The 24,847-nt window shown below is 42.6% G+C and overlaps 2 protein-coding genes across 2 annotated transcripts in view; both read right to left on the bottom strand.

Moving 5' to 3' along the window:
• Positions 1–241: 241 nt before the first annotated feature.
• The window catches only part of GRIN3A (glutamate ionotropic receptor NMDA type subunit 3A), a 142,514-nt gene continuing 117,908 nt past the window's right edge, over positions 242–24,847 (bottom strand). The window contains exons 7-9 of the mRNA XM_024734446.1: positions 6,866–7,030; positions 5,433–5,509; positions 242–940 (exon numbers count right to left, since the gene is read on the bottom strand). Coding sequence (XP_024590214.1) covers positions 601–940; positions 5,433–5,509; positions 6,866–7,030 — 582 coding nt within the window. The 3' untranslated portion in view covers positions 242–600. The remainder of the gene's footprint in view (positions 941–5,432; positions 5,510–6,865; positions 7,031–24,847) is intronic.
• PPP3R2 (protein phosphatase 3 regulatory subunit B, beta) lies at positions 17,209–18,272 on the bottom strand. The gene is given in 3 exon segments (XM_024734399.1): positions 17,209–17,591; positions 17,594–17,690; positions 18,066–18,272. Coding segments are annotated over 3 exon segments (687 nt in total).

The following is a 24,847-nucleotide window of genomic DNA, read 5'->3' as shown; positions in this document are numbered from 1 at the left end:
ACATGGCTCTTGCCTGATCCAATCAATCCTTGGCCTGCTATGATGTGAATGAGTTCAGTTAAGTTTTCTAAGTACCCACCTTCCTGTCCTAAGTTTCTCTAGCTCTTCCCTGGCTCCCCATTCAGACTGTAGGAACAAATCTACACTGGGGAGTTATAGCAAAAGTCACAACCCTGAATAATCCCGCTCTATACTAAGATTAAAACCAACGACCCAGTAAGACACAGGTATGAGTAACAATTTTATCTCTTGTTGATAGTGCAGAGAAAGGGCTAAAAACCAGAAATGTTACTGTGGCACCAGGTGAAAAGATTAACAGGAGCTGGGGTTGTCTGGTTATTCACAGATCCCTCACACGGTGTTTACTTCTGACGAATGTAAGATTCCTGCTCTGAGGAAGACTCCTACCCTGGAGACCTAGGAATGAGCTTGAGAAGGCTGGCTGCTGCTTTGCAGGCTAGGGAGAGCAGACTTGACCTCTAAGAAGACCCAGACCTCAGCTTCCCCCCACCTTGATCAGTAGTTACAAAAGAGCATTACAAAGTGTCTTAAGGGCTCAGAAGAAGGCCAGGAACTGAGAAAAGAGAGCAGCGTGGCCACTTAGGGCTCACAAGTCCGATTTGTCCTTTGGTACTCTTCCAGCTCCGTTTTCCTGCTCACAGCCAGCTGCAGCTCTTGCTGGATCACCTGAATCTGCTTCTCCAGCTCTGAGAGCTCCTGCATCACTGAGTTCCGAGCCCCATTTAGGGAGTCTGCTTTCCCATTGGTGGTCAGCGAGGCAGGAAGCTCTCTTCTTCTTGGTGGGAGAGGGATGTCTTGGTGGGTCCGGAGGCTCAGCTGGTTTTGTCCCCCCTCATCACTGAAGATGTATTTTCGTCGATTGTCATGACTCAGATTGGACGTATTCCACACAGTGAGCTGACAGGGTCCCACATTGGACCTAGGAAACCAAGAGACACTTTAGATTGGCTTTCTACTCTGCAGCTCTCCCCATCTTTTAGCTACTTCCTTGTGAGTAATATGGAACTGGGTACGCAGATAGAGATGGAGTCACAAAACCATGGACAGACTGCCTGCTGGAGTGTCAGGGGAATAAAAGGAGCCAATGCAATTCTTTTCAACTGATGTTCAGTGATTCATCAAGTCTCATGCTGTCCTGAAACTGGAATGGGTGTTGCACCTGGAGGGCTGATGGGCCAGGGTATGGCACATTCTTTTATGAAGAACCTTAGATGCTTTTCTATTCTCTTCCTGCCAGTGAGGCTCAGAAAGCTGCACTGACTTGAAACAGTTCATGGCTATGAAGATGATGCTTCAGTAGAAATGAGATTCTGTTTATTCAGCTGCTGGACTCTAAGCATGGTCCTGCTGGTAGATACTCTAATAGGACTCATCCTTAGCCCCGCAGGACAACCCTGATGTTTACTAGTTGAATTTGAGGAGAATAAAAGCATACAAGCTGCAGGTTTCAGCCCAAAGTGTCCCATTATAGGGATGACTTTGTGAGTTGAGAATGACAGTTGAGGTCTGAAGCTTAAAAAAAAAAAAAGACCCAAGAGAGCCTCAAGTTCTTGCTGGAATAATGAAAGTCAAATTGAAATAGATCCTCTTTCAGGATCCTCTTTCAAGCTCGTGTCGAGCCACCTACCACCATCCTTGAGATGGCTGTAGACAGCAAAAGAGTTATTGCTGACCAGGCACAGGAAGAGGGGGTCTGGTTTCTGAAATACACTTTGACAGATGCAATGAGAAGAGCTTCTTGCTATAAGAACAGATTAGAGCCCTAAGCACATGGCTGCTAATTTCTTCTAGCCTTGTTGAAGGAGAAGGAGGAAGAGGAGGCAGAGGGGGATTATGACCACTTTTGCAATCTACCACAGGTCAAAACAAAATAGAAACACTCTATTAAGTCCTTGTGTCTTTGTTCCCATCCATGTAACTGAATCAAGAATTTATTCCAGGACTCTTACTAACCAGGAGGAGAAGGGAAGGACCTGCAGGGGAGGGGAAAAAGGAGAGATAATTAAGTGTTGATTCAGTTACATGGATAAGAACAAAAACACAGGACTTAACTAGGGTGATCCTGTTTCATTTTTCTGTGGTGCATTGCAAAAGTGGTCCTAATCCTTCATTCTTCCTTTCATCCATATCCCTCTGCAGTGTGACTTAGCAACTCACCCTTATCAAGGGGGATTCCACGGGAAAGTCTTCTTTCCCTCCCCCTTGAATTTGGCCTGGTCTCATGACTTGTTCTGGCCAATAGAAAGTGGTTCCAAGTCTTGCACACTTCCACTGCCTCTATCAGAACCCTACTGCTACAGTGGAACCAGTCCAGACTAGTCAGGTGGTTGATAACAGACCATCGGAGAGAGTCCCCAGTCTTCCCTGTTGACCAGCTGAGGTCATCCTAGACCAGCCAGCCCTCTGCTTCTCCCTCCTTTCCCCAAGCTGGCTGTAGACACAGGAGCAAATGTGACCATGATCAGCCAAGTTTGGCCCAAATCAGTAGCCTGCACAGCTGACACATAGATTCATAAGCAACTAGCTGTTGTTTAAAACATTATGAACTGAGATGATTTCTCACGCAGCAAAAACTGATTGATACGTGCTCCGAGCCATTAAAACACACAAACACATTCCAAACCACTCTGCAGTTCTTTAACATTTCTCATGGTTTAAGGCCCATATAAATGAGCAGGGAGTACCACAGCCCAGCTTTCCTGTGCCCTGGGCTGGGTAAAAGTTCTATAATGAGCTCACTTACAGCTCCATTGTCTTTACACTGGGTCAAAGGTGTGGTTATAATTTTCCTTCTAGCCTTACAGTTCCCTTTAATTCTTCCTTCAAATCTTTTACTATTGAGTTTGAATAATTTCAAAACAATCTTGTTTGTGGCATGTGTTATTTGTGTGTATATATATATATATGGTTTACAATTTTTGTATATCTTGAGGTGAGAGGAAAAAGAAAAGAGGAGGTGTATTGGAAACCCAGTGGAGTGAAGGACAGACCAAAATTTACATGAAATCACATGTTGAATAAACTAAGGACTATATATATAGTCTTTTGCAATATCTACCTTTTTCCTCTGCTTTAAAGAAAAAAGGAGCAAAATCTTTTCATACCATGGCCCATAATTTCCCCAGGCCTTTCTTCAAACCCATATGTTAGTAATTCATTCATTTATCTATTATTTTATTCACTCAATAAATAAGAAACATAGGGGAGGGATGTCAAGTTGCGGCAGATAAAGGTATTTGCATAGATATTCTTCCAAAGAAAAAAGAGGGAGAGAGTTTTTGAGCCAATGGGCCTAACTCTAGGATCATGGAATGATTCATAGTGGGGAAAACCTGGGAGTTAGGCATCAACACATTTTCCTGGAATGTCCAGGCGACCTCAGAAATCAGGCAAATAGAATTAGCCAATCTGGTTTTCTCCAGAGCTTTGTACATATATCTGGGAATATAATATAGGAGAATAAGCAAAAGCTGGTTTCCATGACATACTCTAGGTGGCAGCATCACAAGTGCTCTGATGATTGACATGCGCCTCTGAGCCACCTATGAATGCAAGGTGATAGGTGCTGAATGCCAGATATGGTGTCTAATTGGAAGAAATGAACGTGTTATATTGTTGGCCTCTACAGTGTTTTGATTGTGGTTTGCAAGCTTTCCTCAGCCTTAGAGTGTAAGGCGACCAGTGAGTTAACTGAATTTAACACTAAAAAGCTTTCACAGGACAATTTTGTAACGCTGAGTTTCAATACTCCACTAGACCATTCAGAAGAGATGTGAGAGCTGTGAGCCCTCAAACACTCACTGTGTTTGAAAGGTTATAGGTGGGTGTTGGGTTGTAGGGAGGTACCACAGGAAACATGGGCCCAATAAGCCATGAGGGTGTGTTACCTTAGCTCCTTCTCAAAATAAGGCATTTCAGAAGGGAGTCTGCCAACAAAAATGGATAAGCTGAGTGAAAGATGCATTTGGTTCTGAATTTAGGTGAGAGAAATGCTAATAGGAGTCATCTCACAGTTGGAAATGCGATCACTGGCAGCTCCCTGTTTCTATTATGGCTGGAAAACAAATGCTTTGTTATTATGAGATGGTGTCTTTGCTGCTATGTCTTCTTGTGTTCCTCTCTCATTAAAAATTTATGTTAAAAATAATTATAGAAAAAAAAAATATGTAACACGACATAGAACAGCTGTGACCTGATTGGTCTGCAGCTTGTTGCTGATGGGGCCGCAGTGTGATACAGGAACACCACAGACCCTGAGGGAGAGGGGGGTGTGCTCGCTGCCTGGAAAGAGAGGCTGTAAGAGATAAGGCTTTAAGAGATAACGGAAATGATTCTGACAAGCTTGATGCAAATTGCAGAGAAGGGGACTGCAGCAGTCCCCAAGGAGGTAAAAACAATGAAAAAGAATCATGTTTTCCACCCCCTTTTCCTTGTCCTCTATTGTGAATAAGAAGTGTGAGTGTCAGGTTTTAAAATTACCCAGAAAGCCAAGCTTGGAGCTGAGGATCTGCCATAGATGACAGAGTTGCTTGGAGGAAATGCTGTAAACCGAGGCCTCTGGACATAAGAAAGAACCAGGAGGCTGTCTTAGGCAGCATGAAACAGAGGCCAGCCAGGTACTAGACTCAAATACTTCTAACATCTTTAGCCGCCATGAATGCGGCAACAGTCTTCCACAGGCTGGATGTGGGGAAGATGCAGAGTTTCAATTTTCAAATGTCAACTATGCATTTAATGCTTGTTGCTTCCTATTAATGAGATGCTCTTTTCTGGGGAGCTTGTAGTAACAGTGCCGGGAAATGGGTTAAACAGAACACGTCTGTTGCATATTTCAAATATTCCTAGAAGTGCTGGAAAGGAGTGGGGAGTGGAAACATGCCAAAGGGGCGATACTGCATGAAACTGCCTGTGGTACTTATGAATTAAGTCTAACTTGTATTTTGTACACAATAATAGCTAAAATAGCTTTGTTTTCAGGGCTTTAGATGTGTTATCTCGTTGAATTCTTATAGCATCTCTAGAAACTAGGTACTCTATTTATCTAATTTTCACAAGTGAGGAAATTGGGGCATAGTGAAGTTAAATAAAGGACTCGCCCAAGACCACACATATTGTAAGTGTCAGAGTCAGTATTTGGATCCAGATGCTTGACCTTAGAGATCACACCAGCACTTAAACCACAACATATATTGCCTCTACTGCATTTCAGTGTCCATCTATGTACAGATATGTTTTTTATTTTGTCTGTGCTACTTCTATTTGAGACCACGTATTTTTACTGATGGTGTTTATCAACAACTTGGTCCCGATTTGATTCATTATACATAATTTCCCTTTTGAGCATGAAGTTTCAGTTACATCTCTAAACTTTTAACAAACATAAATGACACCTGGAACCGGCCTCTTCTTACCTCTTTTCCACACGCTTAGTCTTGAAACGCTGCCGCTTTTCCTCCACGAATGATGTGTTTAGTGCTCTATGTAATCTCTGGCAGAAAGAACAGATGCACACACAGAGACTGTTAGAAACACGCAACCAGGGGACAAAGTACCCCCTGAGATTTAATCTCTTCACTACAAACCTAGGCCTCTTTAAACAACTTAACAATGATGCCGGAAAAAAGATCAATATTCAGTCCCAAATCTCAAGACAGCACAAATTCTAATTATAAGTTATTATTCTACCTGGAGGAAAGAAAAGTAATTTGATGGGAAGCTTAGAAATACTCTGAGTTGTAAAAAGTTATGTGATATAAAGAAGAGTTGTCATAATCAACACGTGGCAAAGGGCCTGGCACAATTGCTAAAGGTGAGTCAAAAACTTAAGTCTGACTTCTTAACAGCTAAAACAAAGAAGGTAAGAACTCCTGATTAATTAAATTAATCATGCTAACATACAATGGAGAGGATCAGTTGTCTGCAGAGTCCTCCTTAGGAGACCAAATAGGTCCTAGGATGAAAGTAGGAACAACAGGGTTCACATGTAACCAAACCAATGATAGTGACCTATCTAGAAAAAAAGTACTGTGTTAACAAAGCAGCGAGTCAGCATAACAATGCAGGGGGCAAAGGTGGCAGAACTGGCAGCCTCACTACTGAGAAGCTGAGATAGTGCACTGGGAAGTAGGAGGGAGTCGTCGGGAGGTCAGGATGGCTCCTCCGGCCTCGCTGGACAACATGCTGGGCGGGGGGCGGGGAACTGCTGCCTTTGCTAGAGCTCCTTCATCAGTAAGAAGCCTTCGGAGTACATTTTGGCTCTCAGTGCCAGTTTCCATCAGGGTGAGATGTGCAAAGGAATACGCTTGAATGGTGGTCCGCCTGACATTTTCAGTTCTCTCTGTAAGTGAGTGTGTAGGTGTCTGGATTACATGAAGGAACTTTGATCCTGTGAACTCGGCCTTGGCACCAGTGGACTTCGAAGCTCTGGACCATTGAAATGCAGTGAGAACAGGGGCTGGTAGGTTCATCTAAAGGGAAATGGACTTCAAGCTCATTTAATGGGTTTCAATTTTGGCAAGAAAAGAGTCTATAGGAAACAAATCTTTCATATCATCTCTTCAGACTGTCACTAAGAGAAGCCAGGTTAAAAGCGATGCTATTGCTTCCACTCTGAGCAACAGTGGAGAGTTATATGAAAGGCACGAGCATTATGGGATAGCTTAATTTAAGGGGCAAGTGAATTAATGGTATAGAGGGAACTCCATCTTGTACATTGAGAGTGTCTACGCAACCCTGGTTCTCTTGGTAACCTGTCATTTGTCAGTCTGACTTGGGGCCCTGGATTCTCCCATTACTGGGAATTCTGACGTTTAGGAATATTGGAGGAAATGCCTGTGGCACTCACCTGACTGGTGTGGAGCCAGTATTGCAGCCTAGATTTGTTCCTGATGCGTGGGAGCAGCAGCCTGTACACTATGTGCTCACCGATGGTGGTCAAGACGGAGAGACCAAATCCAATGCACAGCAGCACGAAGAGTCCAGAGAAGTGTTTGATGCCCATTTGCAAAGTCTGTGGCAGAACAGGAAAGGAAAGGCCATGAATGTGATGCTCCATCTGGTCCCACGATTGTTCACTCTTAGATGCAGGTTCTTTTTTGCTGGACCCAAGGAAAGCTGGAGACTGTTCCTCTGCGTGTTCCGCAGACATCACTAAACTACACTGTGAAGGGAATCCATCCAGGACTGAGGGCTGCTGCAGGGCACAATTCCTGGGGTGCTACTCACATACAGTCCTATTGTATGAATGGTTTCTGGAGTTGTGCAGAGGCCCTGCATCTGGACTACCCTATGGTCTCAAGAGAGACACAGAGAGATAAGACATTGAGAGAGACTGAGAATTGAAACAATTTAATATATCAAAACATTAAATAGTTATCAAGGAAAGAACCTCTCTCAGGGACAGAGAATGAGTAGATTTAAGGGGAAAAGATGACGAGTTCAATAATTTTGACATTTAGATCTGCCAGGGAACATGGAGATCATCTAGTTGAATGTCCTCATTTTAAAGATGAGTAACCTGGGCCAGAGAAGTGAGGGGAATTGAGCCAGGTCACAAAATTAGACAGCCACAGAGGAGAAAGAGAAGGGACCGATTTGTTGATTGCTTACTTTTTTTTTTTGCGCCGAGATAGGTATGATAACTGCAATTTATAGTTGAGGAAACTGAAGTTCCTGCAGCATTTAAGTGACAAAGCTGGTCTATTAGTCAATGTTTGTTTAGCTCCAAAGCCTGGGCTCTTTCTACTCTACAACAAAAGAGCAACAACAACCATAAATATAATAACTTTAACACCTGTGACAGGCACTTTGCTAAATGATTTACACGAAGTCCTTATGAAATACGCATCATCCAGTCTACGACGTCGATGACCATCAGTCCCGCAGAAAGAAAGACATTTGACACCTTGAGTGCCTACTATGTTCCAGGCACTCTCTCAAGTACCGGGGGGTGAAGATAGGAGGGTTTTGTCCCTGCCTTCAATCAGCTTGAATGTGGGGAGGAAGCAAACATTTATACCCCGTGATAAATTGATCCATGCCTCCTGGGTTTTGCAGAGAAACTGGCTCATGAGATAAGACTTAAAGTAAGGGAGGTAGAATGTGGAGGCTCGGGTGGGAATGTAGCACTCTAAGCTGAGGGAAGCAGAAACAAAGAATGTAACAAAGACATGAACTTCCAGCACAGTGATCTGGGGGCTTGTGAAATAGAGAGCTGTGTTCAGGGGTAGGGTGCAGGAGGCCTGTGTCCTGAGGGAGAAACAGGCCCGCACTAGGCAAGCCTAGATTAAGCACCTCACCCAAGATCACACAAACCAATGCTAAGGAGCCTAGGTGTCATTCCTTTGCTGGAGGCTTTTGGTCACCATCATCATCGACAATTATTTAGCACTTAACATGTGGAAAGCACAGTTCTGAGCTCTTTATCAATGTAGCAACTTGCTCAATCTTCCTAAGGACCTATGAGAGAGGTAATGTTACTGCCTCCATTTTACAGGTGAGGAAACTTAGGAACAAAAGAATGAAGTGACTTGTCCAAGGTCACATAACTAGTAAAGATCAGAGCTGGAGTTCACACCCAGGTAGTCTGGCTCCAGAGCCTACACTCTTAACCACCTCATTTGACTGACATGAGTGATCCTCCCATCCTCTTGATGGGTATTCCTTTCTTTCATTCTCCCCACCTCTACCCCCAGTCCTGGAGAAGCAGCCATTTGGGATGACTCAGACATGGCTAGACCTCCATGGTATGCCAGGAAGTCTATCTGGGGGCCCAGACTCAGAGGCAGAGTTTGGAGATTTCAGTCTTTGGGGAGCCTGGGTCATGGAATCTCTTTTCCTCCATGACACTACATCTGGCAGTGGCTCTGGACAAAAGATGGGTGCTAGGATCCCTGAAGAAGAAAAGACTAGAGGTGAGCAGGGGCATACAGTATGCATCAGGTTTAGGAGACTGGGACACAGGCAGGAAAACTAGCAGACACCTGAGAATGAAGGAGGAAGCCCAGCCTTAGGGAACAAGAAATGCTGGTCTAGGAAATGTGAGAGGTGTATCGGACCCTGAAGGCTACTCGGGTACGAGGGCTTTTCCTGGGACATCTCTGTACAAGTGGTGACCAACCTGACCTCCAGAAAGTATACACAAATGTGTTTGAAAACCTCCCTTGGCCTGGGCCTGTTGTAATGTGTACAGGATACGGCTATTACAGAAGGATTCAATTACTACTGCTGCGGATGAAGAATGCACTGGGGAAATTAATTTTGGACTTTCACACTAACAGCATCAAACACTCAGCAAAACACTAAACAGACTGGTGTGGCTTTCTTATAAGGTGCTGCCAAGATGAAGAAGAAAAATGTAACTTACGGTGAATCGTCCTGCTTTTAAAAGCATGATGTTCCCTGTTTTTTTGTGCATAACAGTAACTAGTCTCATTTTCCTCGTATTATCCCAGTAACAGAGAGGCTGTATTCAGTTTACTGTATACATTTCTTTCTTTAAATTTCTGTTGTTTACATCCACATGCTAACAGACTAATAGAAGTAGTTGCTGTGTTTTTTTTTTAATTGGACATCTGTGTGCCAGACACTATATATGCATATTATGATCTTATAATAACATTGTAAGTTAAGGATTATTATCACTATTTTACATTTCTTTCTTTAAATTTCTGTTGTTTACATCCACATGCTAACAGACTAATAGAAGTAGTTGCTGTGTTTTTTTTTTAATTGGACATCTGTGTGCCAGACACTATATATGCATATTATGATCTTATAATAACATTGTAAGTTAAGTATTATTATCCCTATTTTACATTTGAGGAAGCTGAGGCTCATTAACGACCATACCCAAGATCATACAAGCTAATAAATGGGGAAGCCAGGCTATGGATCCAGGATTGTCTGATGCCAAAGCCCGCACTGCCTTCAAGCGATCACCATTCACAGGTACCCCTTGCTATCTGAACTCTTACTATTCCCTGTTACAACTTGCAAAAAATTTTATTCAGAACACACCATCTGAATAGAAAACACTATAATCTGCCTTTGGGCACCAATGAAAATGTTTATACTGTGTCTGGGTCTCAGTGATAAGATGTACCGCTGCAGTTGTAATTCAGCTGTCCCTCCCCTAGGACCACACTACTTCAATGTGTTACGCTTTACATATGTGCATCAGCCCCACGTTATCAAGTGAAAACTTTTTGTCTGATAGAGTGGAACTTGCTCAACTTGACACTTATCACTTGTCAGAGGAAGAAGAGGAGCAATGAATATTCAATGTCAATCTTTAAAATAAATTTAAGTGATGCAGACAAAATAACGACTGCAGGTGCAAGTGACAGGAGCAGAAACATCTCATTCAGAAATGCAATCACAGCCCAGTCTCACGTTGTCAAGAGCTGTATCAATGGAAGCAAAGAAATGTAAACAGACATAAGTTTTTTTATTTTCTTCATCCCATTACTTTATCCCACTTGGTAGCTCACAGCCACACACTTCTGGAGTCTCAAGAGCCAAGGAGAGAAGACTGTCCCAGGATTTAGCCGCAGGCAAATCTCAGGCATTTATGGCTTCACTTAGTCCTTCATAGGCTCACTCTAGCCCATCCAATCTCACTCCATTAACTCTTTAATCAATACGTAACCACTCAAAAAATTGTCTTGCTTGCTTATTTTATTTTGCTAAATGTTATTTATACTTGTTATATTTCTTTAATATTTTATTTTATTGTTCATTTACATTAATATATATCCACTGTACTGTGGTGGGAAAGCATACTCTGTATTATGCACACATGAATAACCACTGATTAAGCATTGAAGAACTGGTGTTTTAAATGCTTCATATTATGCAGAAATCATTGGTGGATTGTCATATATAACAATCCATGCATTGTGCATTAGATATTAAACACTAATAAATGTCTAAGAATGTTTTAGTGATATTTAGGGAAACTGTCTGGGCTTTTTGGATGAGGTGGGAAGACTTTATTGTTCATCTCATACAAGATAACAGAAAGAACTCCTACCATCTGGAAATTTACCAGCCAACATATTTCCAGGAACAGACTAGATTCAGATAAAGGGTGATGCCTGTACTATCAAAGGTTCTGATTGGTCTCTGCCTAGATCATCAGTGACATGTAGAGGCCAAGACCACCAATTTTGTTGCTGCTAAACCCTCCTTTGCATCTTGCTCAGATGTGGACCCTTGAAACATCTGACAGCTGTTTAGATAACTGACTAGGTTCTGAAAACTCCAGCAAGGAATGCAGTTAAAGAATTTCAGTCATCATTTGCCTCAGATGTTACTGGTTAAATCTTATGATCTAAGCCTCCCTAGCCCCCACTCCACATCACCCACTCCACAGCAGCTACCGATTTTCTCTGATCCTCTAAAGAGTCTGTAATCATTGCTTTCAATTCCTCTCCTAGATACTTGGAAGCAGGATGAGGAGCAAGCAAATGCTGTTTCTGATTTTGAAGACATGATTTCCTTTTTTTTTTTTTAACACCCCACTCACTATTTTGCCCAGAAGAGAAAGTAGCTCAATACAATTTGGCAGACTCGTTGTGTCTGTACATATAGCCCTTTGTCTGGGCGGGAGGACGGGCACAGAAGATGGAGACCTCGACCTGCATGAGGTGTGGGCTCCAGAGGTACCAAGGACAGCTATCGCGGGAGAGAGTTTGCCTGGCTGGAGACAATGGGGTAAGATTGTGCGATGTAATCATGTAGGATTTCTAAAAAATTGTAACAACAATCATGAAAAGGGATAAAGAAAACATTCACTCATAGAATCTGAAACTTTCTCATCAATGAAGACTGAAAGACTGAAAGATTACATTTAACAAAAGAAACAAAAAATGATTTGCAAAATCCAGGGAGACACTGCATGAGTGAAGTTAACAGTGCTCACACATTTGGATAAGAAAATAATCTAGATGGACAGTAAAATTAGGGTCCGCAGGAACTTCCCATCACATCCCTGGTCCTGGGGGCTGTGGCACCTCTGTCTCTTCTAACCTGGAATCTGCTTAACAGCTCCTCAATATGGCACAGCCCAGGTTGCTGAGGAGATGCCCCCTTTCTGTTCCTTGTGCTCCCAGAGCCCCTGCCCCTTCTAGGTTTGGGAAACCATCTTTTAGCCTTGGACCTGGTGCTGAATGTGCTACATTATCTCCACTGTGCGGTCTTTTGAAAAGTCTTAATTTATTAATAAAATAACTCAGAAAAATATTTCTAAAAATTAAATTTGAGGTGATTACCATTATCCTTTTACTATATACTTTCAATTCTTCATTTTCTCTTCTGAGCTACAACCATATGCGCATATATTTTCCAGAGTTGTAAACTCTGTTATATGTTAATATAACAATTATGCTTTTTAAAAAACTTAATCTAAAAATTTATGGATTTATACAGCTATTTTATTTATTAACTTTAATAGCTTTATATTATCAGTAACTATTATTTTATCGTAATTGAGTTTACTCCCAAACTGTCAGGTATTTAATATTACTTATTATATATATATAATAAATATTGCCACAATAAAAAATCTTTTGCATATAGCATTTAAAAAGTCATTTTTGATCCTTTCTTTGAGATATATATTGCAATGGGTGGGATTACCAGGTAAGATCATATAACCGTTCTGATGCCTTGTGATGTGTGAAATTGTCCTCAAGAGTGTGAAAACCATTCCAAGTGATTCCCAAGATGCCCCATTGCACAGGATGCTCGCATCCTCTCCAACCCTGTTTTGCAACTAATCATTTTTTCCTGTTTTAGGTATTCTGATTTATATTTATTCAATTTTTCTGGCTACTTTTTCATGTTTGTTTTTCCTGTTGCCCCAGGTATGTATTATATATTTATATGATTTGCCCAATTATGCATTTCAGAAAAGGCATGGATTTTTACTGAAAAAAGCTATTAACCCCTTTCCTAACACATTACATATGTGTCTCAATTTTTAAGTTTTCCTGTTAACTTTGTTTTGTTAGATTTTATTATACAGGTGTTTGAATTCTATATGGCTCTATTTGTTTTGATTATTGGAAACTCTTCTGTTGTTCAGTCATTAGAAATAGCAGTTTTGGGGATGTTTTATGACCAATTGCTTTATTTCTGAAAAATAATGAACACTTCAGTCCATCTTGAGCTTTTTTAACAAGAGTGGAACATATTGCTTTGTCTTTATTGAGACTTTTGATTTCAGCCCCATGCTGCAGAGGTACCTTAGCCAGTAAAAGGCCACTCCCATCCCGGGGTGGTTTGCATTCCTTTATACTAATTTTGATTTTTACTTAAAATCCTATTTTTAAAAAAAATGTTGGCAACATACCCATGCACACACACATACACAAAACATTGTGAGAACAAACACCATGTAAAATTAACAACAAAACAACTTATTTGTGTGTCAGAGTTAGTCTAAGAGCTGTCAGATTGTATCCTTTATCTACACAGCTTTTATTGCTGCTCATGTCGCTTCAGTGTTATGGTTTTTCACTATGAATCAGCTAGTGCTTTAAAGCTGACACATGGTTTGTCACTATTTACACAGTCACCAGCCAGTGGAAGAGCTAGGGCAGCCAATACGAAAGGAGAGAGGTCCAGTTCCGATTCTCAGTCTAGCGACCTGACTCCTTTATCATGATGCCACCTTGTCTTAAAAAACATCCAAGCCTCTCCCTTTTCAAGGCATGCAAAATAGATAAAACATAGTAGCCAGACTCAGGAACCACTTTAAATCCTAACAGAGAGAATCAATAAGCATAAGTGAAGAATGGAATTTGTAATAAAAAAAATTCCTGAAGGTTTTTCCTTGAGAATTCCTCTGAAGCAAGATAGATTTAGAGAATAAACCAACTATGCTAAGGCCATATTTTTTCCTACATTTCAAAAAAAAGAGAAGTGTCTAGTGGTTTGGGGATTGCAACATATGGTAGAGGGCAGACACAATCCATTAATATATGATTCACAACAACGTAGTGTTACTGGTGTCTACAGCCTCAAAACATATTGGTTGCTGTTACCAGCTTAATCTAAATACTGTCACTTATTTCTCAAGATGAGATGGAGGTGGATGATGATGTAAGACTGCCTTGCCTAATACTTTTAATTTTTAATTTTTTGCACTGTATAGAACCAAAGAGGTAGAAGCTGCTTGCTCCTTGACAAGAAATTCACCTCTTTGTAAAAACTGAGGCTTGGTTTGATTATATTAATCAGACTATCAGGAATAATTTGAGGCAGGTAAATACAAAAACCATAAAAATAGGAAGCAATGGAGTGAGGTGAAAAAAGCTCAGCATTTGGGGTCACAGAGCCTGGTTCAAGTCCTCACTTTGCCACTTACCAGCTGGGATATCTTGGAGAAGATTCTAGATCTCTCCATAGCATCATCTGTAAAACTGAGATGATAGCACCCACCCCACAGTGTTGTTATGATGATTAAATGATATAACAAATGTAACAGGACCTGGAACAGCTGTTCAATATGCATTAACTACTATTATTACCCCGAGGAACTGTACAGAACTAGATTTGTTGGCAACTGGCAATTAACAAAGAGAAGAATCAAAGCATTCTAATTTGGAAGTAAATGTGATCTCTCTTCCCAAATATTCATACAGTCAGATCTTTCTAGTTGCTGAAGCTAGAAATAGGCTCACAGTTCCAGGTCACTGCCACAAAGACTTGGGTAACTATATTAGGTAGACTGATCAAGTAATTAGCTTGTGAATTCCAGCCACTCTAGGAGCTGAAATAGTTTTCCTCCTCTTGTTAAATTTGAACATGTAATCCAACATGTTTCAAACTCTCGGTCCTCATTTTTAATTTCCAGATTTTAACATGCACATTGCAGAGTATACAAATAATGTCTCTCTTTCAGAAATCCTCTTCCCTGGCATTACACAAGCTCACTTTTCTCATGCAAGGTTTCCTCCACAAAGTCAAATAGGTTGGGCTAGAATGAGAGTCTCACTCTTTTAAACTTTCTCCAGTCAAGACATCTGTTATCCCCTCTGCAAATGCAGGGGTGGGGAAGATCTTGACATTATTTCCATTGTTTCCTTTCTGGATTAGGATCACACAAATGTCCAGCTAATCTGAGAGTGGGTGTGGCTAAGTACTAAGTAAGCGTTTGAAAGGAACCAAGAGGCCTCCTTCTCCCTTATATATTGATCTAGTAGAAGAGGACGAAAGGGGGAAGGGAAGGCCATGGGTAGCGTGAAAGTTTTGTGCTCTAGCACTTTACATGTTTAATCTTCTTGAATCCTCAAAATAACCTGGGGATGGATCTTCATTTTAATCAGGAGAATTGACACAAGGAGGTTAAGTAACATGCTCGTGCTCGCACAACTAATAAGAAGTGACTGTGTTAAAAACCCAGTTGTAACTGCATCCAAACCCAGTCTGAGTCTTTGAACTATGTTACCCTGAAATGGGGGTAAGACTCATACAACTACAGGATTGGGAGCATTTACTGATCATTAATACATTTTTTTTAGGACTGTGCAGGAGGTTAAGGGGTTGGATACCTATTCTTTGTGGTTCATAAGTAATTTATTAAATAAAAAGTATGGCAGCGTGCCTTGGTAGATGGGTGCTCGGACAGTAATTCAATTTGTGGATTTACTTGTCCCACTTTTGGGTTTTATTTTTGCGGGGGGATGGGGGCAGGGAAGACTAGCTACCAGCCTCTTTGAAATATAAGGATAATTAATCTTGAAACAGATCTTTCTTGTCCTGAGAAAAATCACCTGGGTTTTGTCCCTTGGCTTAGTACATGTAGGGAGAGTACGTCTCATTGTCCTGGTATTCTGAGAGCCTTAAGCACCTTCTACGGGGATTGGACCACTGTGAGAAACAGGCCTGATGTAAAGTGGCAGACATTGGGACCAGTCCTGTCCCAGCTCTTCTGAGGACAGCTTGTTCTCCGGGATCTGACAGTAGTAAGTTGGACCACAGAGAGCTGGTAACATCTAGGGTGCAGGCAGCAGTGTACTTACTGGTACACTGGCTCTCCAAAACAAGCAGAAGCAAAACAACTAAAACTTTCTGCTTTTTTCTGTGAGGTACTTACTACTCCCACTGTGGCTGATTTCAAGCGATCGACATGACATCACTGAACACGGGGTTGGGGAGGGATGTGCACGCTTTGATTGTCACCCAGTATGAATAGGCTCCAGCACACCCCTTGGCTGCAGGTTTATTAGGGTGTGAGGGACTCTGGGCTGACTGTTACATTAGAGAAAAGGCTTCCCACCACGAGAGAGCTCTTGCCTTCCCTGCCAGGTGCAGGTCTGATTTTAAAAAGTAAGCTTTGTTAGTGTAGACAGCGTCCACCCCTGCTGCAGAGGTGTACCTGCTCATCTCTGCATCTTCTGAGTGCCAGGAGCAACACCGCTTCAGCATCCTAGGGAGAGTCCACTGCAGCTGGAATCTTCACTGCCTCTGCTTGTGGGAAGAATGACCCTGAATGTGGCCTATTCTCTCCAACTGGAGTGGGGCTGAGTATTGGAGGTGAGAGAGCTTCCTACGAAGTTCTCTGCCCTGTTTGAGTGGAAGCCCCATTAACTGAACTTAACACTGGAGTGGGCAGCCAACCCTTAAAACCCACCTTCACTGAGACTGATCGTTAGACTGGGCATTTAGTCCAGTCTTAGCATTTCTTACAAGAGCCCTGAGTTTCTGCTCTGAAAAGAAACTGTTCAGGAGCTGGAGCGATGAGATAGGAGGAGCCTAGCTGGATTCCTAACCCTCAAGACATGCTCGGGGATTTCTGGATGTACCATGGGGAGTGGGCTGCGGCTTTCAAAAGCGAAAGATGGGTTTTTGTTGCCCAGAGAGAGGTGATTAAAAGATGCTCAGCCAAGAGAAATATATTCATCCCTGTTGCTACAATAAGTAGATAACAATCTGTCAAAAGATGCCTGAACACCACAAGTAAATGAAAATAGTTCACCTAACACCTTTTTGGAATTTTTCCCCACATATGAAACCATGAGAAGTAAAGGAAAAGATGTATATTTTCTTATTTTTGAACTTTAAAAGTTATTCTTCACTCTTTATAGTTTGGCCTCTGAATCAAAACAAAGAAGAAAATAAGTTCATAAAAGCCATTTCCTTTTCTTCCCTTCCATGCTCCTTCATTATGTTCTCCCTGACTTAGGGCATTCCCAGGAGAATAAATAACACTGAGGTGGGCAAGAGGTTGGTGTTAGAAAATGTTGCTTCACAAAGAGAAATACTTCCCAGCAGGTCAGAGAGACGGGTGCTGGGCCTCTTGAGCTGATCTTTGAGAAGAAAGAAAAAGTCGTTGTTGGGTGGTGCTCTTATAAAAGCTCGCACAATTGTCAGCAACTTCTTGTGGCTCTCCAGGCTTCCGACCGCAGCACTGAATTCCTGGAAGGATATTTTCCCACCGCGATCCTTGCCCAGGACGATGATGGTTTTGTCCACGAGCTGCTGTAACTGCCAGTCTTTCAGGTTGTCCCCCACCATCATCGTCAGCACCTGGAAGGGCTCCCTGCTGGAAGTGTAGCCGTCTTGTCCATGTTGTAGATGCTGAAAGCAAACCTCAGCTTCTGCTCCTTGTCTCCCTTGACACTGAACTGGGAGGTCCCCAGGATGAATTCCCCGAAGTCCACCTCTCTATTTTTATTTATTTATTTAACATTTTTATTGGGGTATAATTGCTTTACAATGGTGTGTTAGTTTCTGCTTTATAACAAAGTGAATCAGTTATACATATACATCTGTTCCCATATCTCTTCCCTCTTGCGTCTCCCTCCCTCCCACCCTCCCTGTCCCACCCCTCTAGGTGGTCACAAAGCACAGAGCTGATCTCCCTGTGCTATGCGGCTGCTTCCCACTGCTATCTGTTTTACGTTTGGTAGTGTATATATGTCCATGCCACTCTCTCACTTCGTCCCAGCTTACCCTTCCTCCTCCCCGTGTCCTCAAGTCCATTCTCTAGTAGGTCTATGTCTTTATTCCCGTCTTACCCCTAGGTTCTTCACCACCTCTCTATTGCCGTCTGTGTCGAAGACGACTGTCACTCGCTGCGCCAATGGGTTCTTCTGTAGCTCCGGCAGGGACATGAACTCCTCCACGCTCAGAGCGCCCGAACTGTCCGAGTCCAGCTTCTTAAACCGCTTGCCCAGCCGTTTAATTTCGTCTTGGTCAAAGTGGCAGCACATTTCTAGTGGGTAACTGGACTCATTTCCCATTGTGGAGCCAGTCTGCTCATAGGGTCAGGGGAGGGAGCAGGGGCGGTGGGCACAGGCAGGGCTTGCGGGGGTGGGGGGGTAGGAGAGGAAGATAAGTAGGAGAGGGGAGCTAGGGGGAATGCCCGGGACAGGCTAAGGGCAGGGATACCTGCTTTCTTCCTTCTCTCGGTACCTTAACCCTTATCTCTCCTGCCATTTTTAAAAACTTTCTCGTGTCACTTTTCCTTCTTCCCTTGGAAATTAAACTCCAAGGGGGCGGGGCCGCAGCTGTATTAATCACCGCGGTATCCCCAGCATAGTGTCTGAAATGCAGTATGTGCTTAATATATGTTGAATGACTGTGTAAACTGCAAGCAGGGGCTCTTGATGCTTATTTGCAGGCCTAGTGTAAGGACAAGATGAGATAATACATCAAAGCATTGATGTCATGTATACATCAATAGCTGACCCTTGAACAACATGGGTTTCAACTGTGTGGGTCCACTTATATGCAGATACTTTTCAATAGTAAATACTACAGTACTACAAGGTCAGCAGATGGTTGAATCCTCTGAGACAGAACCGGGGATACTGAGAAAGGATACCCAGGGCTGACTATACAAGGATTTTCCACTGAGCAGAGGGTTGGCACCCCTAACCCCCTGGCATTGTTCAAGGGTCAACTGTTTCTCCTAAATTCTCTGGGAGGGGAAGCCAGGATTGACATCCTTCTGGTACAGTGGCCAATGACCTTTTTCAGAACATGGGGTTCAGGGTCTTTGTAAGAGACCACCCAGATATTACACAAAATTTCTCACATGGATCATCTACAGACAGTAACACGTTCTTGAGGAATATACACAGTGCTGAATTCAGGGCCCTTTTCAAGAAGACACAGGTCCCAAGACCATAGCCTCTGTCACCCTATTACAATACTTCAAATCCATCCTCTCATACCCAGTCTTTATCTTTGTTGGGCTAGTGCCTGGTGGCTGTCCTGCAGACCACTTTGGGGAATGGCTGTAATGTGTCCTGAGAAGCCTCTGCCATATTTTCAGAGTAAAAGTGGTCCCTAGGCTGTCTCACTCTTTCCCTCGTTGCTTCAAGTGGATTTGTCCTTCTTTGTTGAAGATGAATCTCACCCCTGCCTCCCATATTCCTTCTTCCTTTAGGAAGACATCAGTTACTCCAAATGCATACGAAATACATTTGGTTCAAGAACAATGCAGCTCTAAGGGACTTGGGGGACTCCCAGGACACTAAATCAAACTGAAGGGGCCACACCCTCTCTCATTTAAAAAAAGGTGGCCACCTTTTCTGTGCTTTAGTTCAGCCAAAATATCAGCCTATAGGTAACCATGTTGAAACTGGCACAACAAAGCCATGGAATACCTTACCATTAGATCTACACAGTTAATTCCTGACTGAATTAACTAGGTCTTAAAGAAGCATGGTAGGGTGGAAAGAATTTAGAATAGTATAATAGGGGGGGGGGGCGGCGGCTGTTAGCGCGAGACCGAGATGGTTAGCGCGAGACCTCGAGACCGCGAGACCGTTAGTTTTTGGCGATTAGAGGTCTCGCTCTGCAGACAGTCAGCCGCGCTGTGGTCCCCATGGTAGAGAGTGCGGTGAGAGGCGAATCGCGGTCTTCTCTCAGGGGCCCTCCCTTCCAGGCCCTCTGGCCTCGAGCTGGTGGGTGAGCCGGGGGGCCCGCGGACAGGCTGAGGGCTGTGTCCTGCAGAGCTCCAGAGCCCTCGCCATGGCCCCCTACTGGCCGGGCCCAGGCCTTGAGGCAGCAGCGAACCTCTGCCTCATCCCCACCTGCGCCACCTAGTGGCGGCGGCAGTCACCGTGGGTCACCGTCCGTGGGACCCGGCCCTCGTCTGGGGGGCCTGAGGAGCCTGAGGGCCGGCTTGGTCCAGGGCTCCTGGTTCCCTCAGTGATGACGGCTGCGCAGGATCTGGGGACCTGGCCCTGAGGATGCTGCCAGCTGAGCTCTGCCTCTTCAGTCGGGCTGGGCACTGGCGGGAGGACCCAGACTGAGTGCTGGACTAACGCTCCCGGGCAGGGTAACCGGCCCCTGCAGGGACCCACTTCCTCTTGGCCAGGGCCTGGGCCTCAGAGGGCGAAAGTCGAGCCTTGGGACCTTGTAAAATGAGGGGTAATGATGTTGCTTTGCTTACAGAATTTGTTAAGTGTTAAAAGCCGCAAGGAGGCATGGAGACAGAACTAGATGCCTACCCTTCCCTTTCTTGTCAGAACAGAGAATAGCATTTGTTTTGGTGAGGTTTACCGGAACACCATGACCTCAAGAACAAAGGATCTGACACCAAGAAGTCTGCATCAACTAACCACGCCCCTCCCTCACCTTTCCTATAAAAGGGCTTTGCTGAAAGCTTTCTGGGAGTTCGGCGTTTTCAAGGTATGAGCCACCCGTCTCCTTGCATGGCCCCGTAATCAACCTTTCTCTGTTCCAAATTCCAGTGTTTTGGGATTGTTTGGCCTCACTGCGCATGGGGCACACGGACTTGCATTCTGTAACAATAGGGCAATCAAATCTTAACTGTCCACTTAATAGCAGTAAACAACTTGGAGAATTTGCTTAATGTCAGTTTTCCCCATCTGTAAAATAGGGCTAATAATATATTTTAAACAGTTGTATGAGGATTAAAGCTGTTACTAGCCAATATGATAAATCATATTATTGTTGTTATTATTACTAATTTTATTACTATTTACCCTGCTGGTGGAGATGAAGGCTTAAAGAAAGAATACTTGGCAGCCTGGGCACTTAAGTGTATGTGCATTCATTTAATGAACACTCCTTGTGTACCGTGTACAATATGCCAATCGCTGCTCTAAGCCCTTAGCCAGCATTAACTTCAGCTCCTCCAGGGCACTGTTCTTTGGGGACTGATGGCAGATTTTCCATCGCAGGCTTGAGGAATGCAGTGACGGACCTCACTCGTACTCTTATGGAGTCCTCTTGGTTTTCTCCTGAGTAATGCCTTGATGGTTGTACTTTAGGAAGGAGTCATCAGTGTGGAAACTCTTAAGTAAGTGTCTTCCTCTATACGGTGTGGTATTAGGAGGTAGCGAGGGGCAGTGGTGAGAGCATAGGAATTAAATAGACCAGGTTCCAGTCCCTGCTCTGCCCCATGAGCTGTGAGCTCTCAGAGGAGCTGTTACTGTCCCAGCCTCAGTGTCCTCATCTGTAAAGTGGTGATAATAATCACCTGCTTTATATATTCTAAGAGTGAGATGAGGGATTGCATATAGAAATATTATGTAGAAGGAGAAATATCATCCCAAGAGTTAGCTAATTTAATGGTGAAACAGATATTACCAGGAAGATGGAACCACTTCTTTGAAATAAAATGGTACACAATCAGAATCGCTTTACTCCTGCCTTGTAGAGGAGGTAATGTGATGCTGGATCTGAAATTTTAGTCAGTGTGAAGTCGAGTTCCCCATTGTTCCACATTTTATAAACTTTGTAGTTCAGCATTATTATGGGACTCAATGCCATTGTTTCAGTTTTCTCCAGCCATTATTCTTAGTCATTTCCATGGAAAACACTATTTGTCACTCTTTCCATTTATCACTGTGGGGGGATTTGGATTGCTGGACATTCACTGCAGGAAGCACATTAAAAGGACTGGCTGATTGTTTTGGAAGAAATCAGGATCCTGACACCACTTCCATTTCAGTAAGCCATTTTTTTTTTTCCTCAAGAGTTTTCAGGAAAAGGGCTGTGAGGGGTTACATGCAAATACAACTGACACTGGAAAATAAAATAGAAACAGAAGTAATGAGAATTGAGGCTCATATAAAGCTTCATCTTCCAAGTTATTCAGCAGAACAAGTTTCTGAGTAATTCACACAGTCACTCTGGGAGCTTTACAGTTGGAAGCCCTCACCTTTCTGTGATTTGCTGGGCACCATCTTTAACATCTGTTTGTATTGAGGTAGCCACTGTGTAGACTGTGGAACCAGATTGCCGTGAGTTTAAAAGCATTCATGAGCATCAGAGTGCTCACCTGCAACTCAGAAATACTATAATGTGTCATATAATGTTATTACAGGTTTAAGTGGGATGACATCTAAAACTTAAAAAAAAAAAACACAACTAAAAGAGCACACCGGCGCACATTAGGGGCTCAAGAAATTTTACACCTTGTCTCCTTACTTTTCCCTTTCCTACTCCTTTATTTGCTTTCTCCAAAGCAGAAATTTGACTCTGGCTCTATGAGTTTTATCTTCCTTGGATGTGACAAACCTTGTTTGAAGTTTAAATCCATTTAACAAATATTTCAACAACATGGATGGACCTAGAGGGTATTATGCTAAGCGAAATAAGTCAGAGTGAGAAAGACAAATACAGTTTTCACTTATATGTGGAATCTAAAAAATAAAATGAATGAATATTATAATACAGAAACCGAGTCACAGTTACAGAGAACAAACTAGTTGGCTCCCATTGAGGAGAGGGGTGGGGGGAGGGTCAAGGGAAGATAAGGGGATTTAGAGGTACTACTAGGTATAAAATGAGTAAGATTTAAGGATGTAATGTACAGCACAGGGAAAATACGGGCAATATTTTATAATATCTTTATACAGAGTATGATCTATAAAAATAGTGAATCCCTATATTGTACACCTGAAACTAATGTTGTAAGTCAACTCTACTTCAATAATAAAACAATCCATTTAACACATATATATTGAGCACCTACTATGTGCCAGGCCCTGTGCCAGGTAATGGAATTTTCTGTGGTGAACAAGACACAGTCTCTTGAGAAATCTACAGTTTAGTAAGTAGTATGGCTTTAAGGTTGTATCACTATTTGCTCAGTCTTTTATGTTTATCATGTATATTCAAAAGGATCAAGAGTAATATGCTTGATTTTCTTTTGTAATTCTGGGATGGTGTTTAATATGAGCTTTGGAATATATGGTTTTTCAATCATAGTTTTGCTATTTAACAACTCCGTGATCTTGGGCAGAGTTACTTATCTGAGCCACTGTTTGCTCATGTGTAAAACAAGGATACAATTGCTAACTTATAGCATCATTTTCAGAATTAAATGAGATAAAATGCATAAAGTATTAGACTCAGTGCGTAGCACATAGTAGGTACAAATATGGTAGATATAACAATTATTGCCTACTGGAGACTTGTCTAGAAAATTCTAATTCTAGTAGATTGTTTGTATATATACACATGCAAATATACTCAAGTACTTATTTGTTTTCTACACAAATATCTATTGAGCATCTGCAATATGAGAGGCATATGGTAGTGACCTAAGACAGATACTTTCCCAGCTGTTTCTGTCCTCATGGAGCTTACCGTTTTTAGGGAAGGTGCACATGAACCAAATTATCATGCCCATAAATGTACAGGGGCACCTGTGGTGAGTGTCACAGATGAGAAGTAACACAATAGGAATTTAATCTTAATCTAGTCAGAAAGATTAACAGAACTTTAATTGGGGAAGTGATGATTGAGCTGAAATCTCAGGGAGAAGTTAACTGGATGTTTAGGCAGGGATGCGTGTTCCAGGAAGAAGGACTTCCATGTGCAGAGGCACTGGAGCAGGAAGAGCATATCAAGTAGGACAAACTTAAAGCCAGTGTGGCCAGAACAGGGAGGTCAAGGGAGAGCGTGGTATTAGATGAAGTGAAGAGATGATCTGACCATGCCTTAGACACTGAAGAAAGGGCAACGTTTATTCAATCATTCCTTTACAGGGCATCATTTATCCAATTATGTTTTGACGTATAAAGCATTGAGGGCATTCAGAGATGGTCCCTACTCAGAAAGCTTACCTACTGCTGAGTGAACTGAGGCATTAGAGATTGTGATTAATTACAGCACAAGATGGAAAAAGAAAGATGTCATCAGAGAGGTAAGGGCAAAGAGCTATAAGAATTCAGAGAACTGAGAACTTGTTGAGAACTTCCTAGAATTCTTGCTGGGGACAAATGGAGGAAGATGTTTTTCCCCAAGAAGTATTGTTTGATCCTGATGAAGACAAGGGTGACAAATACCATAATAATAGAAGTAGGAAAAGGAGTAGTCATAGATACCAGCAATTAGTTTAATGCGGCTGAAATACTTGAGCAAAATATGAGGTTAGCTGGAAGGAAACAGATCAAGGGGAGTTTTGAATGTTTGGCTGAAGACACTTGGTTTCCATATGACAGGGAAAGCACAGATGAGTGACCAAATCGGAATTTTATTCTAAAAAGATCAATCTGGCATTGTTAAGGGTGAGCTGAACAGGGGGAGTGCCTGGCAGTTGGGAGAGCGGCCAGCAAACAATGACAACTATGCATGTTTGTCTGGAATATGAGAGCCTGAGCTAGGATGAAAGAGGCACTAGAGGTGAAAGGTGAGGTGTATTCATTTGCTAGGGCTGCCATGACAAGTACCAGAAATTGGATGGTGCTTTCAACAGAAATTTATTGTCTCCCAGTTCTGGAAACTAGAAATTTGAAATCAGGATGTTGGCAGGGCCATGTTCCCTCTGAAACCTGTAGAGGAATCCTTCCTTGCTTATTCTTAGTTTCTGATAGTTTGCCAGCAATCT

Source organism: Neophocaena asiaeorientalis, unplaced genomic scaffold (assembly GCF_003031525.2).
Source record: "Neophocaena asiaeorientalis asiaeorientalis breed wild unplaced genomic scaffold, Neophocaena_asiaeorientalis_V1.1 scaffold192, whole genome shotgun sequence".
In the NCBI taxonomy this organism is placed as follows: Eukaryota; Metazoa; Chordata; class Mammalia; order Artiodactyla; family Phocoenidae; genus Neophocaena; species Neophocaena asiaeorientalis.
Note: the sequence above shows the minus strand (reverse complement) of the source record. Positions and strands in the feature narration are given on the sequence as shown.